The following is a 21,190-nucleotide window of genomic DNA, read 5'->3' as shown; positions in this document are numbered from 1 at the left end:
TGCTAGTGAATCATTCACTGAGGGCAGACCAGTAAAGATGAGAATCTATGCGTGTGAGGTGTGGTGCTGTAGAAGGGTGCTGAAAATTAGGTTTACGAATAAGATAAGGAATGAGGATGCTATTAGCAGAATGGGCGAAGAAAGGAACATTTGGAAAACACCGACTAGAAGAATCGACAGGATGATAGGAGATGTGTTACGACATCAGATGATAACTTCCATTGTACTAGATGGAGCTGTTGGGGTTAAAAACTGTAGAAGAAGACTGAGACTGGAATAAATTCAAGAAATACTTCAGCACGAAGGGTCCAAAAGCTACCCCGAGATGAAGGGGCTGGCACAGCAGAGGAAACAGTGGCGGGTCGCATTGAATCCGTCAGAAGACTGATGACATAAAAAAATGCTTCGTCGGTAGAGTTTCAAGTCGGAGGCATTGCTGAGTATACTGTCGACGTTTGAAATGCTAAGTCTAATAAGTGTTTTGCGTCGAAAGGAAACGATCACAGCTGCAATTCATCGACGACTGGACGTAGATTACAGAGCGAGTGTAATATCGCGAAAACAGGTACTGTTTTGGAGTTACAAATTTGATGAAGGCAAAACAGATGTGCCAGACGTACAACAGTGAGCGCAATCAAACGCATCCACCACAGGCGACAACGTGAGCAGTGTCTAAGTATTCATTCAAGGCGATCGTCGCATTTATTTGAGGTAGATTCCTCGCGATCTCATCATCTCCATTGGCAGTGTAATGTATATCGCGCACAACACTTTGTACTACCACAGGACACTGGTAAATCAGAATGAAGCAAAGGGAATGTGGCTGCCCCTCCAGCACTTACCGAGTTATCAGGGGAAGGGTGTTCCATTTCTCCACCGCATCGACTCGCAAAGACAGCGGTATTCGCACAGAAAGTTGTATACACCAGGATGCGGCACCAGGATGTGTTGCTGGTTGAGTCTCCGTGCATGCTACCTCTTATTGTACTACATTGGAAAGATTGCAGAAGGCGATTCAGAGGAATCGACAAGGACTGTTTTAGACAGGTGTCGTTTTGCTGAACGACTACAGGCGACCGCATACGACTTCGGTTAAGTGCGTTTTGGTCCGGTATATCTACATCTACACGGTTACTCTGCAGTTCACACTTAAGTGCCTGGCAGAGGGTTCATCGAACCATTTTCATACTACTTCTCTACCATTCCACTCTCGAATGGCGCGTGGGAAAAAGGAAAACCTAAATCTTTCCGTTCGAGCTGTGATGTCTCTGATTTTATTATGATGATCATTTCCCCTAGGTAGGTGGATGTCAACAAAATATTTTCGCATTCGGAAGAGAAAGTTGGTGATTGAAATTTCGTAAATAGATCTCGCAGCAAAGAAAAACGCCTTCGTTTCAGTGACTGCCACCCCAACTCGTGTATCATATCTGTGACACTCTCACCCTTATTGACGAAAACACGAAACGAGATGCCCTTCTTTACATTTTTTCGATGTCCTCCGTCAGTCCTACTTGGTAAGGATCCCACACCGCGCAGCAATATTCCAGCAGAGGATGGACAAGTGTAATGTAGGCTGTCTCTTTAGTGGGTGTATCGCATCTTCTAAGTGTTCTGCCAACAAAGCGCAGTCTTTGTTTCGCCTTCCCCACAATATTATCTATGTGGTCTTTCCAATTTAAGCTGCTCGTAATTTAATTCCTAGGTATTTAGTCGAATTGACAGACCTTAGATTTATGCAATTTATCGTATATCAAAATTTATCGGATTTCTTTTAGTACCCATGTGGATGACCCCGCACTTTTTGCCGTCTATCACTACGAACTGTGACCTCTCTCAGAGGAAATCACGAATCCAGTCACACAACTGAGACGATACTCCATATGCGTGCAATTTGATTAATAGTCGCCTGTGAGGAATGGTATCAAAAGACTTCTGGAAATCTAGTAATGTGGAATCGATCTGAGATCCCTTGTCGACAGCACTCATTACTTCATGGAAATCTGAATTCCGCATCAAGTGATTTCCATCTGTTCGAACCGTTACAGACGCATCTGACCGTCTGCCACTCCAGAACAGATGCAAACGTCCAGAAGGCTCTTCTTAAGCTGCTTCTAGACCTGGTTCCTGGTTTCTTTGATGCCGGTATCGACAGATTGGTTTAACTATGGAACAAATAATACGACAACCATCGACACTACGTGGAAAACAAATGTGCATACCAGCGCCTTAGTAAATTTGGTACTTGTTTGTTTCCTGAATGAGATGTTTCTCGCGGAAGACTTGTTACCTTGCCTTTTGAGCTACCAACGTATCTTGTGTTTTTGAATTTTGTTTCCTGATTAATTTTTGCATCAGCGACGAACACCTTATCAAGTATCAAGCCGCACTGCTTATTAAAATTTTACTTTCAGCCTGCGTAGTGTAAACAACAGCCCTCCACGGACCGCAGAGTGTAGTTAACACTTGTCACAACAACTTTAAGCTATAGATGTGGTCACTCTCTTCCGTAAGAAAGTTTGTCTTGCTAGCCCTCTCTCTCCTCTCTCCCTTATTGATGGGAACGCACAATACCCCCACAATGTGAATATTTGGGAAAACCTTTTAATAAGAGGTGTTTTGAAAAGAATTACTTCATTTTAATGTTTTATCTATTTCATATTTAAAGTTTGCGCTCGGCGTACTATAAAAATCTTGACGTTTAGTTTACAGAAGCAAGTGTAGTATGGTTATAAACTGACATCACAAACATCAAGCAGTGGTTCGTTTGAATAGTACCACGAGGTCAGACGAATGGAGAGTGTGGAGCGATGGTGGCTGAGATAGTATTTTTCTGGTTTATATTTCTCTTCTTATGTATTCCTCCTCCGAAGAGTGGAAGAATATTGACTGGTGAGGACTGCACCTACTTTTCCATATTCCATTGACCATCTGTCCACAGTAGCCGGATAACAGTTTGTCTATTCCAGCCATGTCTCCAGTGTTAGCTACACGCTTCACCTGACCAGCCTAGAAACTGCTCTACCTCTATCGAATTTATAATCTGGGCTGTGTTCTTGCATTCAGTGCAAACGACAAGGGCATTTGTTGACAGTGAACTGAATTTCAACTGGACGTAATAGCGAGTGGCAGATTCTTAGTATGTGGTCGGGAATGGCCAATGATAATTATGTCTGTGAATGTTCGCTGTTGTATCACATTTAAATAGAGGTGTCCAATGTACTGTAGCTTAACATTGTACTTGTATCTGACGGCTATTGGAGATGTCGCCTCTTCTTTGGATAAAATTTACACCAAGCGCAAACAGTTTCACTGCAAATGAAATAATTAACTAATCTCTAAAGGATTGAACTTGATTTAAAATAATCAATTGCTTTTGTATTTGTCCTGCTTTGTGGGAACGCGGCTCACTCCTTTAACTTATATAAACGTATTGTGAGTGAAACAACGGTAATTTGCATTCCCGTGTATCTCGTGGATTCTGTATAAGGTAAGGTACTACAGCTAACACACTATTTCTTTGCAAAGATTACTAAATGTTGCCTAGCACATTATGTAATTCTGCTTTTTAGGTCAATGTGGTATCTACATTATTGTTATTGTAGCTGTCTTACCGAAAAGTGATAATATTTGTGGCGCTACTGACACACATGCGATTTCGCGAAGTCACAAAGGCTAACAGGTCACGGGTTGCAGCTGACTTACTCCCCGTGTTTCGTATAACATTGTATATCAATTCCGCAGTGCTATAGCTAGTGCGAAATCCATCAAGAAATTCAATCAAATACCAATGAATCGTTTTCCTCATGTGAAGATCAATCTCTGCAAGCGTTCAGATCTTTACAGAGTTAAATTAAATAAATATTTGTGTAAATTGGATTGTTCGACCAGTGATAATACGACTCTACAAACAGGTGAAAACTTTCCTCGTTTATTTAAAACTGGTCATCTCAAAGCGCCGTTTTTCTTTTTGCCACGTAAAATTTGCACACGTTCCCACTAAGGTTGCTTTCAACTAAGAAATTTCACCCGTGGTTCACCGCAGAGAAAAGCTCTCCCGCCTAAGTTTATCCCATACCAAAAACGCCCCATATCTCTTTCCAGTTAGTCTCAGTCCAGCATACAACTCGCAAACTGCGCGCTGATGCAGTGCAATGCCGCTCAACACTCGTTTGGGACGAGAGGCTCTCCGATTGGCTATCGAGATTTAGATTTTCCTCGATGATCTTAAACCGACTACGGAGAGTTCCCGAATGGTTCATTTCCCGAGCTTTTGCTTCGCCTCTAATGACTTCAGTGTGGACAGTCTTGTGTATGACTTCGTATATAGCAGTAAGAAGAGGTGGGCTTCAGAGTGGTGCGGGAGCTGTTGTCTTTGGAAAGGTGGACAAGAGCAGAAATGATTAGCGAACAAGTTAACACAGTAATCAAAAGGTTTACTTAACTTGTATCTCTCTAAGTGTACTAAGACTTATTAAACCTAGAACACTAACGTTCGTAATTATTACGACTGCCAATTCTTCATTGTTGCTTGAAAAGCGCGGGAAGGTCACAAGCGCTTCCATCTCGTCAGTACCTTCCCAGCATTAGAGACTGATTTATGTGCTTATGATTGCCAAGAAGGAACTCCACGCACTGGTTAGAAAACAGTGACAGCTTTTCTGAAAGTCGTCATTTTTACGATCGTTTGTAACTTCGTTTCATCTTATAAGGTTAGTAATGCTCGCAATATGGATTTATGATTAATTTTATACATGATCCAGGCTTTGTTTACTGAGATGATAATACGAGAATTTATAAACTCAGTCTATTACTATCTCGTATTTAATTTCAGATGTCAGATTTACTACAGGCAAATGACTCAAACCTGAGAGATAAAATAAGGAAATTACTTCATGAGCTGAAGCAAGAGCAGAATGACAGCAACATTTACGACTCGAAAAGCGAAGATGATAACGTTGAAGATGATGATATTGACCCTACAGATGGCGAGGGTGAAGAACGCCAAATTAAAATCTTTGGTAGAGACCCTCCAAATTCTGGTGAAAAAGGGAGCGATTCTCTGTTGCGATCAAAAAAGCGATCCAGGAATGTTTCTTCATTTTCCTCGTCAACATTTTCACCCGTCATTTCAAATTCAGGTAAAAGTGTTTCTTCATCTTTCGATGGCAATGACTGAATCATTCGGCTTCGAACAGGGTAGGAATTGACGTCGCTGGCTCCTAAAAAAATAGACAGCGCGTACACCTCAAAGGGATATTATTCATAATATTCAATCCCATATCAATCGCGCTAGGAATGCCACTACGCTGTTAGACATATTTTCTTTATTTTTCACAGATGGTATGTTACAATTAATAGTAAATCACACGAACAAGGAGGTAATGAGGATCAAAACATCAAAATCCAAAGAGAACTCAGAGTACAACTTCCAATTAAGAATTAAAAGCTATAATTGGTACCCTGATCTTGACAGCAGCTTTGGTTTGACAGTAATTTATGTAACCCTACATATAAAGCAGCCATGAGTTCCGAGCGATTTAAGTTTTTATTTTCTTGTCTGAGGTTTGATGATAAGTTGACTCGTGAAGAACGAAAGCAGTCCGGTCCATTTGCAGGAGTCAGGGAATTAAAATGGTTCAAATGGCTCTGAGCACTATGGGACTTATCATCTATGGTCATCAGTCCCCTACAACTTAGAACTAGTTAAACCTAACTGACCTAAGGACATCACACACATCCATGCCCGAGGCAGGATTCGAACCTGCGACCGTAGCAGTCGCGCGGCTCCGGACTGAGCGCCTAGAACCGCTAGACCACCGCGGCCGGCTCAGGGAATTATGGGATGAATTTGTTATCAACTGCCGTAACTATTACAAACCAGGCTCATTCATTACAGTGGACGAACAACTCCTTGCTTTTCGAGGTAGATATTCGTTTCGCATGTTCATAGCCAAAAAGCACGCTAATTATGAGATTAAAATTGTCAGGGCGTGTGAAGCAGAAACAAAATATATGGTTGATGCTTCTCCATATCTCGGCAAAGGCACAGATACTAACGGCCCGCCATTTGGAGAATACTACGTAAAGGAGATCTATAAAAGAGAGAGAGAGAGACAGAGAGAGGATCTAACCGAAATGTTACACTTGATAAGTGGGTCACATCTAATAAGTTATCCGACGATCTGCTAAATGAGAACCTCACTCTCGTTGGTACTTTGAGACACAATAAGCGAGAAATACCTCCAGAACTACTTACAACCAAGAAGAGAGAGATACGAACATCCATGTTCATCTGTGACTCTTGTCTCATATAAACCTAAGCCAAATAAAATAGACCAAGCTGAAATAGATGAAGTAACTAAGAAACCTAGGGTGATTCATTGCTACAACGACACAAAAGGTCGTTGATTCTTGAGACCAGATGTCACGCAACATTTCTTGCAGCCGGAAGACTAAACGCTGGCTTTTGTCTGTGTTTTACGGAATTTTGAAAATTATGTGTGTTAATATGTGAATAATTCACGTTCACAACACCGCCCGTGAAAAGGAGGATGTCCCAAACAGGAAACACTTCCTAATACGACTGAGTGAAGAGCTACTCTCATCATGGATGCAAAGCAAGCTACACATACCAAGAATATCAAATGACTTGCGTCTCACTATACAGTCTGTTCTTGGAATCGAACTCCATCGTGAGAACATAGGTGGAAATATTGGAGCATCATCTGCCCCGAGGAGAACTATCTGCCACATACGTCCGTCGAAAAACAGAAGAATGAGAACCTTTTGTGCAACGCATTTTGTAAAGAGCATCGAGCGCAATTATGCACTAATTGTTCGAAATAAATGTTCTCATTGTTGTCAAAAACTATTGTTTCTGTGGTTATAAACTGTTGCCTGTATTGTTTATTAGTGACAATTAATAATAAAATGTGTTACCAATTTTTGCTTACTTTTTCTTTGTTGTTGTTGTGGTCTTCAGTCCAGAGACTTGGTTTGATGCTGCTCTCCATGCCACTCTATCCTGTGCAAGATTCTTCATCTCCCAGTACCTACTGCAACTACATCCTTCTGAATCTGCTTACTGTATTCATCTCTTGGTCTCCCTCCTACGATTTTTACCCTCTGTGGTGCCCTCTAATACTAAATTGGTGGTCCCTTAATGCCTCAGAACATGTCCTACCAATCGATCCCTTCTCCTAGTCAAGTTGTGCCACAAATTTCTCTTCTCGCCAATTCTATTCAATACCTCCTCATTAGTTTGCGGTCTACCCATCTAATCTTCAGCATTCTTCTGTAGCACCCATTTCGAAATCTTCTATTCTCTTCTTTCTAAACTATTCGTCGTCCATGTTTCACTTCCATACATGGCTACACTCCACACAATACTTTCAGAAAGACTTCCAGGCATTTAAATCTATACTCGATGTTAACAAATTTCCCTTCTTCAGAAACTCTTTCCTTGCCATTGCCAGTCTACATTTTACATCCTTTCTACTTCGACCATCATCAGTTATTTTGCTCCCCAAATAGTAAAACTCATTTACTACTTTAAGTGTCTCATTTCGTAATCTAATTCCCTCATTATCACCCGATTTAAATCGACTACATTCCATTATCCTCGTTTTCCATTTGTTGATGTTCATCTTATATCCTCGTTTCAGGACACTGTCCATTCCGTTCAACTGCTCTTCCAGGTCCTTTGCTGTCTCTGACAGAATTACAATGTCATCGGCGAGCCTCAAAGTTTTTATTTCTTCTCCAAGGATTTTAATTCCTACTCCAAATTTTTCTTTTGTTTCCTTAACTGCTTGCTCAGTATACAGATTGAATAGCATCGGGGATAGGCTACAACCCTGTCTCACTCCCTTCCCATCCACTGCTTCCCTTTCATGCCCCTCGACTCTTGTAACTGTCATCAGGTTTTTGTAGCAATTGTAAATAGCCTTTCGCTCCCTATATTTTACCCCTGCCTCCTTCAGAATTTCAAAGAAGGTATTACAGTCAACATTGCCAAAAGGTTACTCTAAGTCCACAAATGCTAGATACTTTTTCTATGTCTTAAAAATTGCGAACGTTTGTAAAATTAGATAACTGAAGGACATTTGTGTTCTAATGTTGAAATATTACAGTAAGAAACAGAATCCAGCTTATGCAGTAGCGACAAAGATGAGTCTCTCTGAAGTAAAGCACAAACGATGGTGTCAGGCACTGACTAGGCGGCGTCCGCGGAGTGCCGCGTAGCAGAGAGACCCCAAGTCTGGGTGGGCTGTGTGCCTGCTGCCGGCCGTGCTACATCGCGGCGGCTGAGGGCGCTTATGATATGGAGCCACTGCAGGTGTGGCTCAGCAGGCGAGCACCATTGGGTCCGCCAGATGCCACACGACCGCTACTTGCGTCTGACGGAGATCTGCAATTCTGTTGGCAACGTTACGACGCCTGTGGGGTGGTAGCGATATGTGATACCCCATACAAGATGTTGAACCATATTCTTCTTTCACTCTCAAGCTTCTCTCGCCTAGCAACTATGGCAGCTCTATTTCCATTTGAACTGTAACTGCACTGAGCCTATTTAAGCATTCTTCAAAGATAAATGTTTTTAACCGAAGTGTGTGTGTGTGTGTATGGTTCAAATGGCTCTGAGCACTATGGGACTCAACTGCTGAGGTCATTAGTCCCCTAGAACTTAGAACTAGTTAAACCTAACTAACCTAAGGACATCACAAACATCCATGCCCGAGGCAGGATTCGAACCTGCGACCGTAGCGGTCTTGCGGTTCCAGACTGCAGCGCCTTTAACCGCACGGCCACTTCGGCCGGCCTGTGTGTGTATGTGTGTGTGTGTGTGTGTGTGTGTGTGTGTGTGTGTATGGATTGGTGGGGGGCAACTGTAGAGGATGACCTGGGCATCAGTACAATAAGCAGTGGATGTAGGTTTCAGTAGTTACTCAGGGATGACGTATCTAGCACAGTATAAACTAATATGGAGAGATGCATCAAGCCAGTCTCCCGACTGGAGACCACGACAACAACAACAGCATGTTGGACAGTCCCCGTTGACACACCAACAAATCGGGCAGCTTAATTCGCGGTGTGATTACGGGCACGTCAAAACACGTTGGTTCACTCCTGCCTTTCTGTCACGTCTCTAGATCGACCCGTCGACGGCGTCGATTCCATACAACTGACTGGCACTTCACTGCTATGATTAACGTCTTATGACTGTCTGGTACCAATTTTACAGCAGTTGTTGTAGTTGCGGTCTTGAGTCCAAGACTGGATTGATGCATTTCTCCGTATAAAACAACTATATCGCCCTGAACCGACGAGTGCGTTTTTTAAAACAGATGATCTTGACTTTTGCACTTTCTTGCGGTAGCACTGATCGCTTCACCTGCAGCATTTGTGGCATCTGAGGAAGGAGGCGGATGAAACATCTCAGACCCTTATACAAACTATAGCACAGAATAAGTAGACAGATATATAGAATTAGAAGCTAGTGCTGCAGCCGGATCAATGTTTTCTCTGTCAGTGCTGCTCAGGAAAACACCGTTTTCTGAGATGATACTTGTGTTCTCACCCACAGACACGGTCTGGACGGCCGCGCATGCGTGCTGCGAGCCATCTGTGAAGCGGCGAGCCTCGAGAAGCCACGGGGTCTCGTGCAGAAGCTGCTGCACCGGATATTCAGGTGAGCATAGACTACAAACAAACTTGAAAACAGTTCCAGCTCACTTCATTTTCAAATATGTAGTACAAAGATTAATTATAAATTGGTGGAAGGTGTGCGAGAAACCGAAACATCTACAAAAGGAAGGAAGCGATATAAATAAAATATCCACGACTCATTTCTGTAAGACCATGAGACTGTCCTTTTTCCAGTAACCATAATTAAGCTGTCGTCAGTTAGAATATCATGACCTTTTGACACGGAGTATAACGGGTGTGTTAATGTGGTGTGTCCCGACAGAATGCCCCTGTTGAAGCCCACCGCTGCCAATGGTCGTTTTCTCAGCACCATGAGCACCATGAAGCGAAGCTGACCACTCGGTAACGTACAGGAGTAATACACTAGTGGCTATTAAAATTGCTACACCAAGAAGAAATGCAGATGATAAACGGGTATTCATTGGACCAATATATTATACTAGAACTGACATGTGATTACATTTTCAAGTAATTTGAGTGCATAGATCCTGAGAAATCAGTACCCAGAACAACCAACTCTAGCCGTAATAACGACCTTCATTCGCCTGGGCATTGAGTCAAACAGAGCTTGGATGGCGTATACAGGTACGGCTGCCCATGCAGCTTCAACACGATACCACAGTTCATCTAGAATAGTGACTGGCTTATTGTGACTGGCCAGTTGCTCGGCCACCGTTGACCAGACGTTTTCAATTGGTGAGAGATCTGGAGAATGTGCTGGCCATGGCAGCAGTCGAACATTTTCTCTATCCAGGAAGGCCAGTACATGACCTGCAACAGGCGGTCGTGCATTATCCTGCTGAAATGTAGGGTTTCGCATGGATCGAATGAAGGGTAGAGACACGTCCACTGTTCAAAGTGCCGTCAATGCGAACAAGAGGTGACCGAGAAGTGTAACCAATGGCACCCTATACCCACACGCCGGGTGATGCGCCAGAATGGCGATGACGAATACACGCTTCCAATGTGCGTTCACCGCGATGTCGCCAATCACGGATGTGACCATCATGATGCTGTAAACAGAACCTGGATTCATCCGAAAAAATGACGTTTCGCTATTCGTGCACGCAGGTTCGTTGTTGGGTACACCATCGCAGGAGCTCCTGTCTGTGATGCAGCGTCAAGGGTAACCGCAGCCATGGTCTCCGAGCTGATAGTCCATGCTGCTTCAAACGTCGTCGAACTATTCGTGCAGATGGTTGTTGTATAGGAAACGTCCCCATCTATTGACTCAGGGATCGAGACGTGGCTGCACGATCCGTTACAGCCATGCGGATAAGATGCCTGTCATCTCGACTGCTTCTGATACGAGGCCGTTGGGACCCAGTACGGCGTGCTGTATTACCCTCCTGTACCTACCGATCTCATATTCTGCTAACAGTCATTGGATCTCGACCAACGCGAGCAGCAATGTGGCGATACGATAAACCGCAATCGCGATGGGCTACAATCCGACCTATATCAAAGTCGGAAACGTGATGGTACGCATTTCTCCCCCTTACAGGAGGCATCACAACAACGTTTCACCAGTTAACGCCGGTCAACTGCTGTTTGTGTATGAGAAATCGGTTGGAAACTTTCCTCATGTCAGCCGGCGCCAACGTTGTGTAAATGCTCTGAAAATCTAATCATTTGCATATCACAGCATCTTCTTCCTGTCGGTTAAATTTCGCATCTGTAGCGCGTCATCTTCGTGGTGTAGCAATTTTAATGGCCAGTAGTGTATAAAGTACAAGTGTTTTCTACATCAAAGGGCAGTGGCACGTAAATTATGCAGGAGGTCATTAATTGCATTCAGTGATAGTGTACCATCTACTCTACTTACAAGAATATCGTAGCGTTATGGGCACTGATCGAGCCACCTTAGCAAAACTTTGCCTGAGAGACTGAATTTATGTTACAGTTAGTTAGTTACGGTCTGCAGTCTGATTCCCTCCAATTCATATTTACCTATGTTAGTCAGTTCCTGCCTGGAATCTATAACATATCCGGAGCGTGGCCTGAAAATAAAACACATTTGAAACTATGTGCCTCACTTTGGCTGCAAGTGAATGAATCTTTGGGTTGATGTAGCACCTAACTCTACGGGATGAGAACTGCGATCGCGGCTCTCTTTTATGTTCCAGTGTACCAGCAGACGAGGCCCAGCATCTGCAGCCGTACCACGTGCTGGAGGGGGGCTGTGAGCGCCTGCACGAGTCCTGCCCACTGTCGCTGCTCCACATGACCGTCATGCTCGATCCCGACGATGACATCTGACGTGGAAACGCTTTTCATCTGGAGCATGTGTCTACGTATGTTTGTGCACACAATAAAAGGGGTCCCATTGACAACCGCATTGAAAACTTCTTTATTTAACTTCGTGTATTCCTTATACATTTACAATTTTTGAACATGGACGTGGGAATGTAGAGCAGAAAATGACCGATGACACAGGAATGCCACATACTCTGATGTCGAACACGCAAGCCCATTATGATGAAACAACAGAAACACTAGGTACTGGGACAAAAGGAGATCTGTTATGATGTACGATATATTCATAATTCGAAGTAGCAATATAAGTTTAAAATTTCTGACTTAATATACTTAGTGACCAACTGTCAATGATTGTATTTGCTGAGCACCAAATCATAATAGTATAAGTAGGAAATGATCTTCGGAGAGTAATATACAAATAAGAATTTATTTAAATTATTATGCACTATTATACACTCCTGGAAATGGAAAAAAGAACACATTGACACCGGTGTGTCAGACCCACCATACTTGCTCCGGACACTGCGAGAGGGCTGTACAAGCAATGATCACACGCACGGCACAGCGGACACACCAGGAACCGCGGTGTTGGCCGTCGAATGGCGCTAGTTGCGCAGCATTTGTGCACCGCCGCCGTCAGTGTCAGCCAGTTTGCCGTGGCATACGGAGCTCCATCGCAGTCTTTAACACTGGTAGCATGCCGCGACAGCGTGGACGTGAACCGTATGTGCAGTTGACGGACTTTGAGCGAGGGCGTATAGTGGGCATGCGGGAGGCCGGGTGGACGTACCGCCGAATTGCTCAACACGTGGGGCGTGAGGTCTCCACAGTACATCGATGTTGTCGCCAGTGGTCGGCGGAAGGTGTACGTGCCCGTCGACCTGGGACCGGACCGCAGCGACGCACGGATGCACGCCAAGACCGTAGGATCCTACACAGTGCCGTAGAGGACCGCACCGCCACTTCCCAACAAATTAGGGACACTGTTGCTCCTGGGGTATCAGCGAGGACCATTCGCAACCGTCTCCATGAAGCTGGGCTACGGTCCCGCACACCGTTAGGCCGTCTTCCGCTCACGCCCCAACATCGTGCAGCCCGCCTCCAGTGGTGTCGCGACAGGCGTGAATGGAGGGACGAATGGAGACGTGTCGTCTTCAGCGATGAGAGTCGCTTCTGCCTTGGTGCCAATGATGGTCGTATGCGTGTTTGGCGCCGTGCAGGTGAGCGCCACAATCAGGACTGCATACGACCGAGGCACACAGGGCCAACATCCGTCATCATGGTGTGGGGAGCGATCTCCTACACTGGCCGTACACCACTGGTGATCGTCGAGGGGACACTGAATAGTGCACGGTACATCCAAACCGTCATCGAACCCATCGTTCTACCATTCCTAGGCCGGCAAGGGAACTTGCTGTTCCAACAGGACAATGCACGTCCGCATGTATCCCGTGCCACCAAACGTGCTCTAGAAAGTGTAAGTCAACTACACTGGCCAGCAAGATCTCCGGATCTGTCCCCCATTGAGCATGTTTGGGACTGGATGAAGCGTCGTCTCACGCGGTCTGCACGTCCAGCACGAACGCTGGTCCAACTGAGGCGCCAGGTGGAAATGGCATGGCAAGCCGTTCCACAGGACTACATCCAGCATCTCTACGATCGTCTCCATGGGAGAATAGCAGCCTGCATTGCTGTGAAAGGTGGATATACACTGTACTAGTGCCGACATTGTGCATGCTCTGTTGCCTGTGTCTATGTGCCTGTGGTTCTGTCAGTGTGATCATGTGATGTATCTGACCCCAGGAATGTGTCAATAAAGTTTCCCCTTCCTGGGACAATGAATTCACGGTGTTCTAATTTCAATTTCCAGGAGTGTATAAATCTACAGGGCGTAATGGGTGTAAGTGCAGATGTTACATCAGTATTTTCGTCATTTTCAGACTAATAATTACAGCTGTTACAAGCTGTCCTTTTTTAGGTTGGTTAATACCTCCAAGTTCATGTGATAAAACGAAACCATTAATGCTTATTTTCCCCTGTGTAGCAGGTCAGTTTGAAACGTCCCCTTTGGAAAATTTTATATTACTATGCTGGTAAACCTCTTACGTTATATGTTTTTCAAACAGCTGAGCAAACCTGAACGTACTTAGACATTTTTCTCTTTAGTTATTCTGATCATCACTAAACTAAATGGCTCTGAGCACTATGGGACTCAACTGCTGTGGTCATCAGTCCCCTAGAACTTAGAACTACTTAAACCTAACTAACCTAAGGGCATCACACACACCCATGCCCGAGGCAGGATTCGAACCTGCGACCGCAGCAGCAGCGCGGCTCCGGACTGGAGCGCCTAGAACCGCACGGCCACCGCGGCCGGCTTCACTAAACTGACACACAATATTTTTAGGGCAACGCAGTCTGACATTCAATAATCCCTACAAAAGGATGACCCTGACTAACAATAACCTATACCTTTCATGAATCACTTACCTCACAAAAATCTTCGTTACTCGAACTACGGTAATACAGCGAGCGACAGTACTGCCAGCTAAATAAAAGATTCTACCTACTGAAGGCACTAACTACTGACAGGCATAGTTATCAAATGAAACATTTTGATAGAGAACAAGCATTGTATTTAACTTAATAGTGTTCAAAAGTCATCATGTATATATCTATCAATTCATTCTTTACAAATCTCCTTTATCTGGCGGACACACGTTCAGATCGTCCGTTCTCAAAACTCTCGCATCTCTCTCTCCACATCCACCACTGCTGGCCTCTCATCTCCAACTGCACCAAGCGAATATTCCAACAATGAGTCCAACCAGCCACAGACTGCCCACAGTGCAGTCAGCGATTTTCATACAGAGCACTACGTAGCGTTACCAACATAAAAACCTAAACATCCTACTTAGAAGTTGTTCAAGTGCGGAGGGATGGACGCAAAACTGATACTCTATACTGGCAGATGCAGTGGACTTAGTGGCGCAGTTATTGCTGGGCAGAAAATATCAGGTCTTAAAGTTTGTGACGTGTTTGTGGGGAGACCGTTCGACACAGAGAATAAACAATGCACACGCTGATGTGTGTACATACTAAGGTCCCATATATAAAATTATGTGCACTTACACCTGTTACACACTATATAAAGCGGAATAACCCATATCGAGCAATAAGTCGAGGACAGTGACATTTTTAAGGTGGTAGTGATTTACAGTTTCTAAATAGATAAGGGGCAGACAATAGGAAAAAATAAGTAAACTGTTTATTATTTCTAAAGTAATCGCCATAACTATCAATACGTTTACGCTACTGTGAGACAAGACGGTTTTGACTTCACGGAAAAATGTTTGCAATGGCCTAAGATATCGTAATTCTAACCAGGCGTCCACCTCTTCGTCTTAAGCGGATCAAAAGCTACGAATGTCTGTCTTCATGGCTCCAAAAATATGGTAGTTGTACGGGGAGAGATCGGGACTGTATTGACATGTGTAAGGGCTTCGCAGCGAATCTCCTACAGTGCAGTTAAAACAACCTTGGCAACATGTTGGCGGGCCTGGGTACAGTCATGGTTCCGTAGGAAAACATTTTGCCATGAAGGCATTGACAGTCATGTCTCACTAATAATCACTTTGAAATTTCCTGGCAGATTAAAATTATGTGCCGGACCGAGACTCGAACTCCCGAGTTCGAGTCTCGGTCCGGGACACACTTTTAATCTGCCAGGAAGTTTCATATCAATGCACACTCCGCTGCAGAGTGCAAATCTCATTCTCCGCAATATCCTTTCTTTCAGGAGTCTAGTTTTGCAAGGTTCGCAGGAGAGCTTCTGTAAAGTTTGGAAGGTAGGAGACGAGGTACTGGCAGAAGTAAGGCTGTGAGGACAGGGCGTCAGCCGTGCTTGGGTAGCTCAGTTGGTAAACTTCCGTGATTAATTTCACGAGGTTTTACACAGGGTGCAGCACCTATCTTTCTGAAAGTAATGATACGAAAAGTTACATAGTAAAGATTAAGGTTTTCCAAATGTAAGTGCCAGCAAGGAAGTCACATTTCATTGATGGAAATTTCAAACAAAAAGAGAACACAAGCTTTCGACAAGTGCTTACACACAAGAATGCTGAAACTTAGACGAATTGATCGCATAACTAACAGAGAGCTAGTGACTTGAGTTGTAAAGAAAAGATATCTGTAGCATAATTATAAAAGACATCGGTTGGTAGGACACAATCTGAGCCATCAAGGAGTCTTCAGTTTGGTAAAGGAGGGAAGTGTAGAGGTTAAAAACTGTCGAGGCAGACCAAGACGAGACTACAGTGTGCACGTTTCAAATGTCTGTAATAATAATAAAAAAATAAAATAAAAAAAGTTGGTAGAGCACTTGCCCGCGAAAGGCAAAGGTCCCGAGTTCGAGGCTGGGTCCGGCACACAGTTTAAATCTGCCAGGAAGTTTCATATCAGCGCACACTCCGCTGCAGAGTGAAAAATCTCATTCTGGAATAATCACTTTACTTGCTTTATTCCATATGTTTCGTTTTCATTTGTCAGCCCCTATGTTTGAAAAATCATGAGCTGTACAAAAGCTGTATGTCATTTTATTACCTAAAAGTATAATCAGTTTCAGTCAGACAATACACTATTCTCTGATATGAAACGACATCAATTACAGGATACATGTCAGTTCAAAACAGCTTGTATCTGCATCAGTATTAAAGATCAACAGCACAAAATGCATGACAGACATAAAAGTATCCAACTCGTACGTAAGGTAATAGGTTACTGGGACGAACCACGTGGGCAGACTCGAGTCATGGTTTGAGCCAAAGTCATTGAGATAGTAGATAACGCTACACCGAGTTTTTTAGGTAAGGAAGCAATTGTCAGGAATGAGCATTTTAAGAGCTGTTGGAATACGTTTGCAAACAGCTTATGTTTCTGGTCGAGACTGGTGGTACTGCCTAGAAAAATAATACGCAATCGCCTGTGATGTCTGCGTTGTGTACTTTATCTTATGACGTTACAAGACACTGTGTGTTTATAACACCCATGCAGAAACTTAAAAGGGACTACTTGGTATGCTCCTAGCTGCCTCTTCTCATTGCCAAGAGACCACTGGGATTACTGAGAGAGCGTAAAAATCTTATTCGCCATAGTAGTTATTGGGTTAAGTTATTATTGGCTCTGAGCGCTATGGGACTTAACTGCTGAGGTCATCAGTCCCCTAGAACTTAGAACTACTTGAACCTAACTAACCTAAGGACATCACACACACCCTCGCCCGAGGCAGGATTCGAACCTGCGACCGTAGCGGTCGCGCGGTTCCAGGCTGTAGCGCCTAGAACCGCTCGGCCACTCCAGCCGCCTAAGTTATTATTATTAGGTAAAAGTTATTTTTGCTAATTAAATAAATGAATATCTATTCCTAACTATTAGCTCATTATATTGAAAAACTCAGTTACGGACGCCCCATAGTCTGTATTACATCGACCCTAAAGGATGTGACGTCCTGTGTATACGGTACAAAAACAAAGAACTGAAGTGTAAGAAAATACTTTGACACGGTTAAAGCTGTATAAAACACACAGTTTTCGCCTGACATACAGAAGTAAAGAACAGGCGACAGGGAAGAAGAAAGAAGAAATATTACACATAGCAATGAGACAGTTCCTGCAATCAGTTTGGCTCTTCACGCGTTAGGGTCACATTACAGAAGACGATATCTGGAATGCTCCAGACAGGCAACCACTACTTAAGACAGAAATGATACTCTTATAAATAGTAGCAGAATGCTAACAAATCTGTTTCAGTATGAGCGAGACTGCAGAAGATCTGTAGGGCAGTTCAGAAAGCAATGGACAGTCTTTCCAAACCCGTGATTGACAGATAACGGTATTGGAAACATTTTATTTTTTACACATTTCACACAGGCACAGCAGACGTAGTGTTAGTTTGGTTATTTACGTGTACATCGATCATTATTGTTACCTCAGAAGAGTAAGTATTATATTTAAAGTGCTTTTTGTGAATGAAAAATATGGTAGCGGTCTGACCATTTTCATCATTATTTATGATGTAGAAGGACTTGTCGTGATATATGATTTAGAATTGTATTTGAAATTAAATTATTTACATAACTGGGCTGCTGGCCAAATGGTTCACACCTTTCTATGCCACACAAGAGAAGAATACTACAAACCATTTCTGCTTACAATATGCTGTGCCAGGATCGACAAGAACAGGGTAAGCTTGTAAATAGTATATCTAAGAAAGACTCAGAATTCATGAAGTGTAGTCGATTGTTGTCTGCAGCTTCAAATAGTACTGCGTGGTAAATCTTCTAGTTTTCAGCGTCGGCAGGTGAAAATGCATAGCTCACTTACGTGAAAATGTGGCAGTGGTCGGAAAACAAAATAATCCTTAGCAGAATGCTGTTCACAAGAGCTACCTACACGTCAACAGAAGACGCTACGGAAAGTAGAGGCAGTGCAAACGTGGCTTCTAAATCGTCGATGTGCACGGCACTGCAGTAGTGAAATCGTGAAACCTATTGAGGTCCGTCACAGAATGGTACTGCAACAGGTGTGTTACTGCAATAGGAACTATAAAAATGTCGTTAGCTCTGTGGCGGACAACCGTCCACTATTACAGACCAGGTGAACACAGTGGGGGATGGAGGGAGTGGGTGGGCAGAAGGCGGGGGAGGGCTAGATTTGGAGTGCAGCTATGTTATGTAACGTCAACTTCCGAGAACAAGTGCTTTCCAGCTTCGTTTCAACATCCTCCCTTAACGCCTGTTCATCTGTTGCTAGCATGCAGATAGAGAAATTTAGCGTCTTTTTTATCCGTTTTTCTTCTCAAGCCAGTGCGACAACTGATGTTCAGGTTTATGCAACACTAACATTTGCTTAGGAGGGAACACATTTCCTGTTCAGAGGTAAAATACACTGTCAGCAAGTGGCTACAATATATGCATGGTGTCCGTCCTAAAAGCTCTCTGGCGCGTTTTCTCTGGTGTTTCGGCAGATACTTAAAATTTCACTTTTGTCATGTGTAGTTCGACTCTCCCCCAACAAATACTGCTCTTCACGGCTTTAAGCGACGGCTAGAGTCGACGGAAAGAGTCGGTTTGTTTCCCGTTACAAACCAAATTATTATTAAAGCGGAATTTTACGTGTCCATTCTTTGGAACGCACTGTAATTAGTCTAATGCGATATATGCTTTATCCGTATTTATTAACAGGGACACTAAAACATCGAGATGATGATAGGGTCCCATACTCCGAGGAGCCAGAGAACGATGCGGGAGACCCGCACCGCCGACTAGACAAGGTCCTAGCGGAGGTGGTTTGCCACTGCCTTCCTCCGACCGTAATGGGGATGAGTCATGATGAAGATGACGACAACAACAACACCCAGTCATCTCGAGGGAGGGAAAATCCCTGACCCCGCAGGGAATCGAACCCGGGACCCCGTTCGCGGGAAGCGAGAACGCCACCACAAGACCATGAGCTGCAGACAAAACACGAAAAGTAACCAGTATTATAAGAGAGACTCGCTTACCGCCGTGGAGCAATGCTGCTCAGTCGTTGCTGCAGTACTGGTTATTCTTCGTAGTTTAATGTTAATAGAGAACAAAGGCGAACATGGTGCATTGTTGGAGCTGTGTTGCTACTTACAGGTTCACAACCACGCGCGTGCCTGCTTCATTTGAAATGCGCGCACGGTTCACCAGCTCGAATAGCACACAAAAATTACCTACACAAGAGAATCTGCATTTTTGCGTTATGTAATATACGTTCTCTGTGAATGCACTTTGTTTCAGTATGTGACAATGCCTGAGACCCAATGGGATGTACCCTAGCTTCCCGCCCAGAACTCGGTCAGCCAGGGGTGCCTGCTGTGACGTCATAGTGAAGACACCTAGCTGCCGTGTCTAAGTAGTGCGCTTTTCGTGTGCGGGTAGAGATATAGTTCGTGTTGCGAGTTGAAGTTTTGTACTGAAAACTGAATTACTGGTGAAGTAAATAAGAGTAGACAAATCACTGTGCGGTCACTCATTGCAACAACATGCCCCATAAAACACAGGATGTTACGTTACAGCCGGCCGCTATGACCGAGCGGTTCTAGGCGCTTCAGTCCGGAACCGCGCGACTGCTACGGTCGCAGGTTCGAATCCTGCCTTAGGTTAGTTAGGTTTAATTAGTTCTAAGTTCTAGGGGACTGATGACCTTAGATGTTAAGTCCCATACTGCTCAGAGCTATTTGAACCATTCTTTTTGTTACTTTACATAGTTTCCCGAAAATACGTAATTAATCTATCTCCGTTTAGCTTCGTTATCAACAGACAAATAAGGTGACGTCAACGAGAAACTTTGATGCTGATGCTAATGGCCATGTCACTTCTCACAGAAGTGTAGAGTGAAATATAAGATTGTCTCCAGATGTGTTTCAACGTGGAATATAATTGACTGAAGTACACTCATGCTCATATATTAAGGATAATGCTGATACACGGTGAAAAAATGCTCTGGTGGGCGGTTTGCGGGTTTAAATCACCTCGGGGTATGACCATGAGGTGCATTTGACCTGCGGTCGTTGCATGGTGGCACTGGCAGCAGTTCACATATGCAGAGGTGTGTTGGTGCAAGTCAGAGTACGGTGCAGCTAACAAGTGTGCAGACGTTTTCAGACGTGCTACGGGTGACTGTTTTTTGAAAATGGCTCAAAGAACACATATTGATGACGCTATGAGTGGTAGGATAATAGGACGACTGGAGGCTGGTCAAACACAGCATATCGTAGCACGGGCCCTTCGTGTGCCACAAAGTGCGATCTCAGGATTATGGCAACGATTCTAGCAGACAGCAAACGAGTCCAGGCGCTGCAGTACGGGACGTCCACAATGTACAACACCACAAGAAGACCGATATCTCACCATCAGTGCCCGCAGACGGCCAAGGAGTACTGAAGGTAGCCTTGCTCGGAACCTTACCCCAGCCGTTGGAACAGTTGTCTCCAGACACACAGTCTACAGACGACTAAACAGCCATGGTTATTCGCCCGGAGACCTGCAAGGTGCATCGTACTGAGTCCTGGTCACAAGAGAGCCCGTAAATCCTGGTGTCAAGAACACATTATATGGTCATTGGAACAGTTGTCCCGGGTTATGTTTACGGACGAGTCCAGGTATAGTCTGAACAGTGATTCTCACCGGGTTTTC

At 44.1% G+C, this 21,190-nt stretch overlaps 1 protein-coding gene across 1 annotated transcript in view; it reads left to right on the top strand.

Moving 5' to 3' along the window:
• Positions 1 to 11,992, top strand: part of LOC126413231 (uncharacterized) — a 44,802-nt gene extending 32,810 nt beyond the window's left edge. Inside the window, exons 3-4 of the mRNA XM_050083129.1 lie at positions 9,590 to 9,694; positions 11,838 to 11,992. Of these exons, the coding sequence (XP_049939086.1) occupies positions 9,590 to 9,694; positions 11,838 to 11,970 (238 nt within the window). The 3' untranslated portion in view covers positions 11,971 to 11,992. The remainder of the gene's footprint in view (positions 1 to 9,589; positions 9,695 to 11,837) is intronic.
• The last annotated feature ends 9,198 nt before the right edge of the window (positions 11,993 to 21,190 follow it).

This window comes from Schistocerca serialis, chromosome 7 (genome assembly GCF_023864345.2).
Source record: "Schistocerca serialis cubense isolate TAMUIC-IGC-003099 chromosome 7, iqSchSeri2.2, whole genome shotgun sequence".
Taxonomy (NCBI): domain Eukaryota; kingdom Metazoa; phylum Arthropoda; class Insecta; order Orthoptera; family Acrididae; genus Schistocerca; species Schistocerca serialis.
The sequence above is the reverse complement of the archived record's forward strand: the minus strand, read 5'-3'. Positions and strand labels throughout refer to the sequence as shown.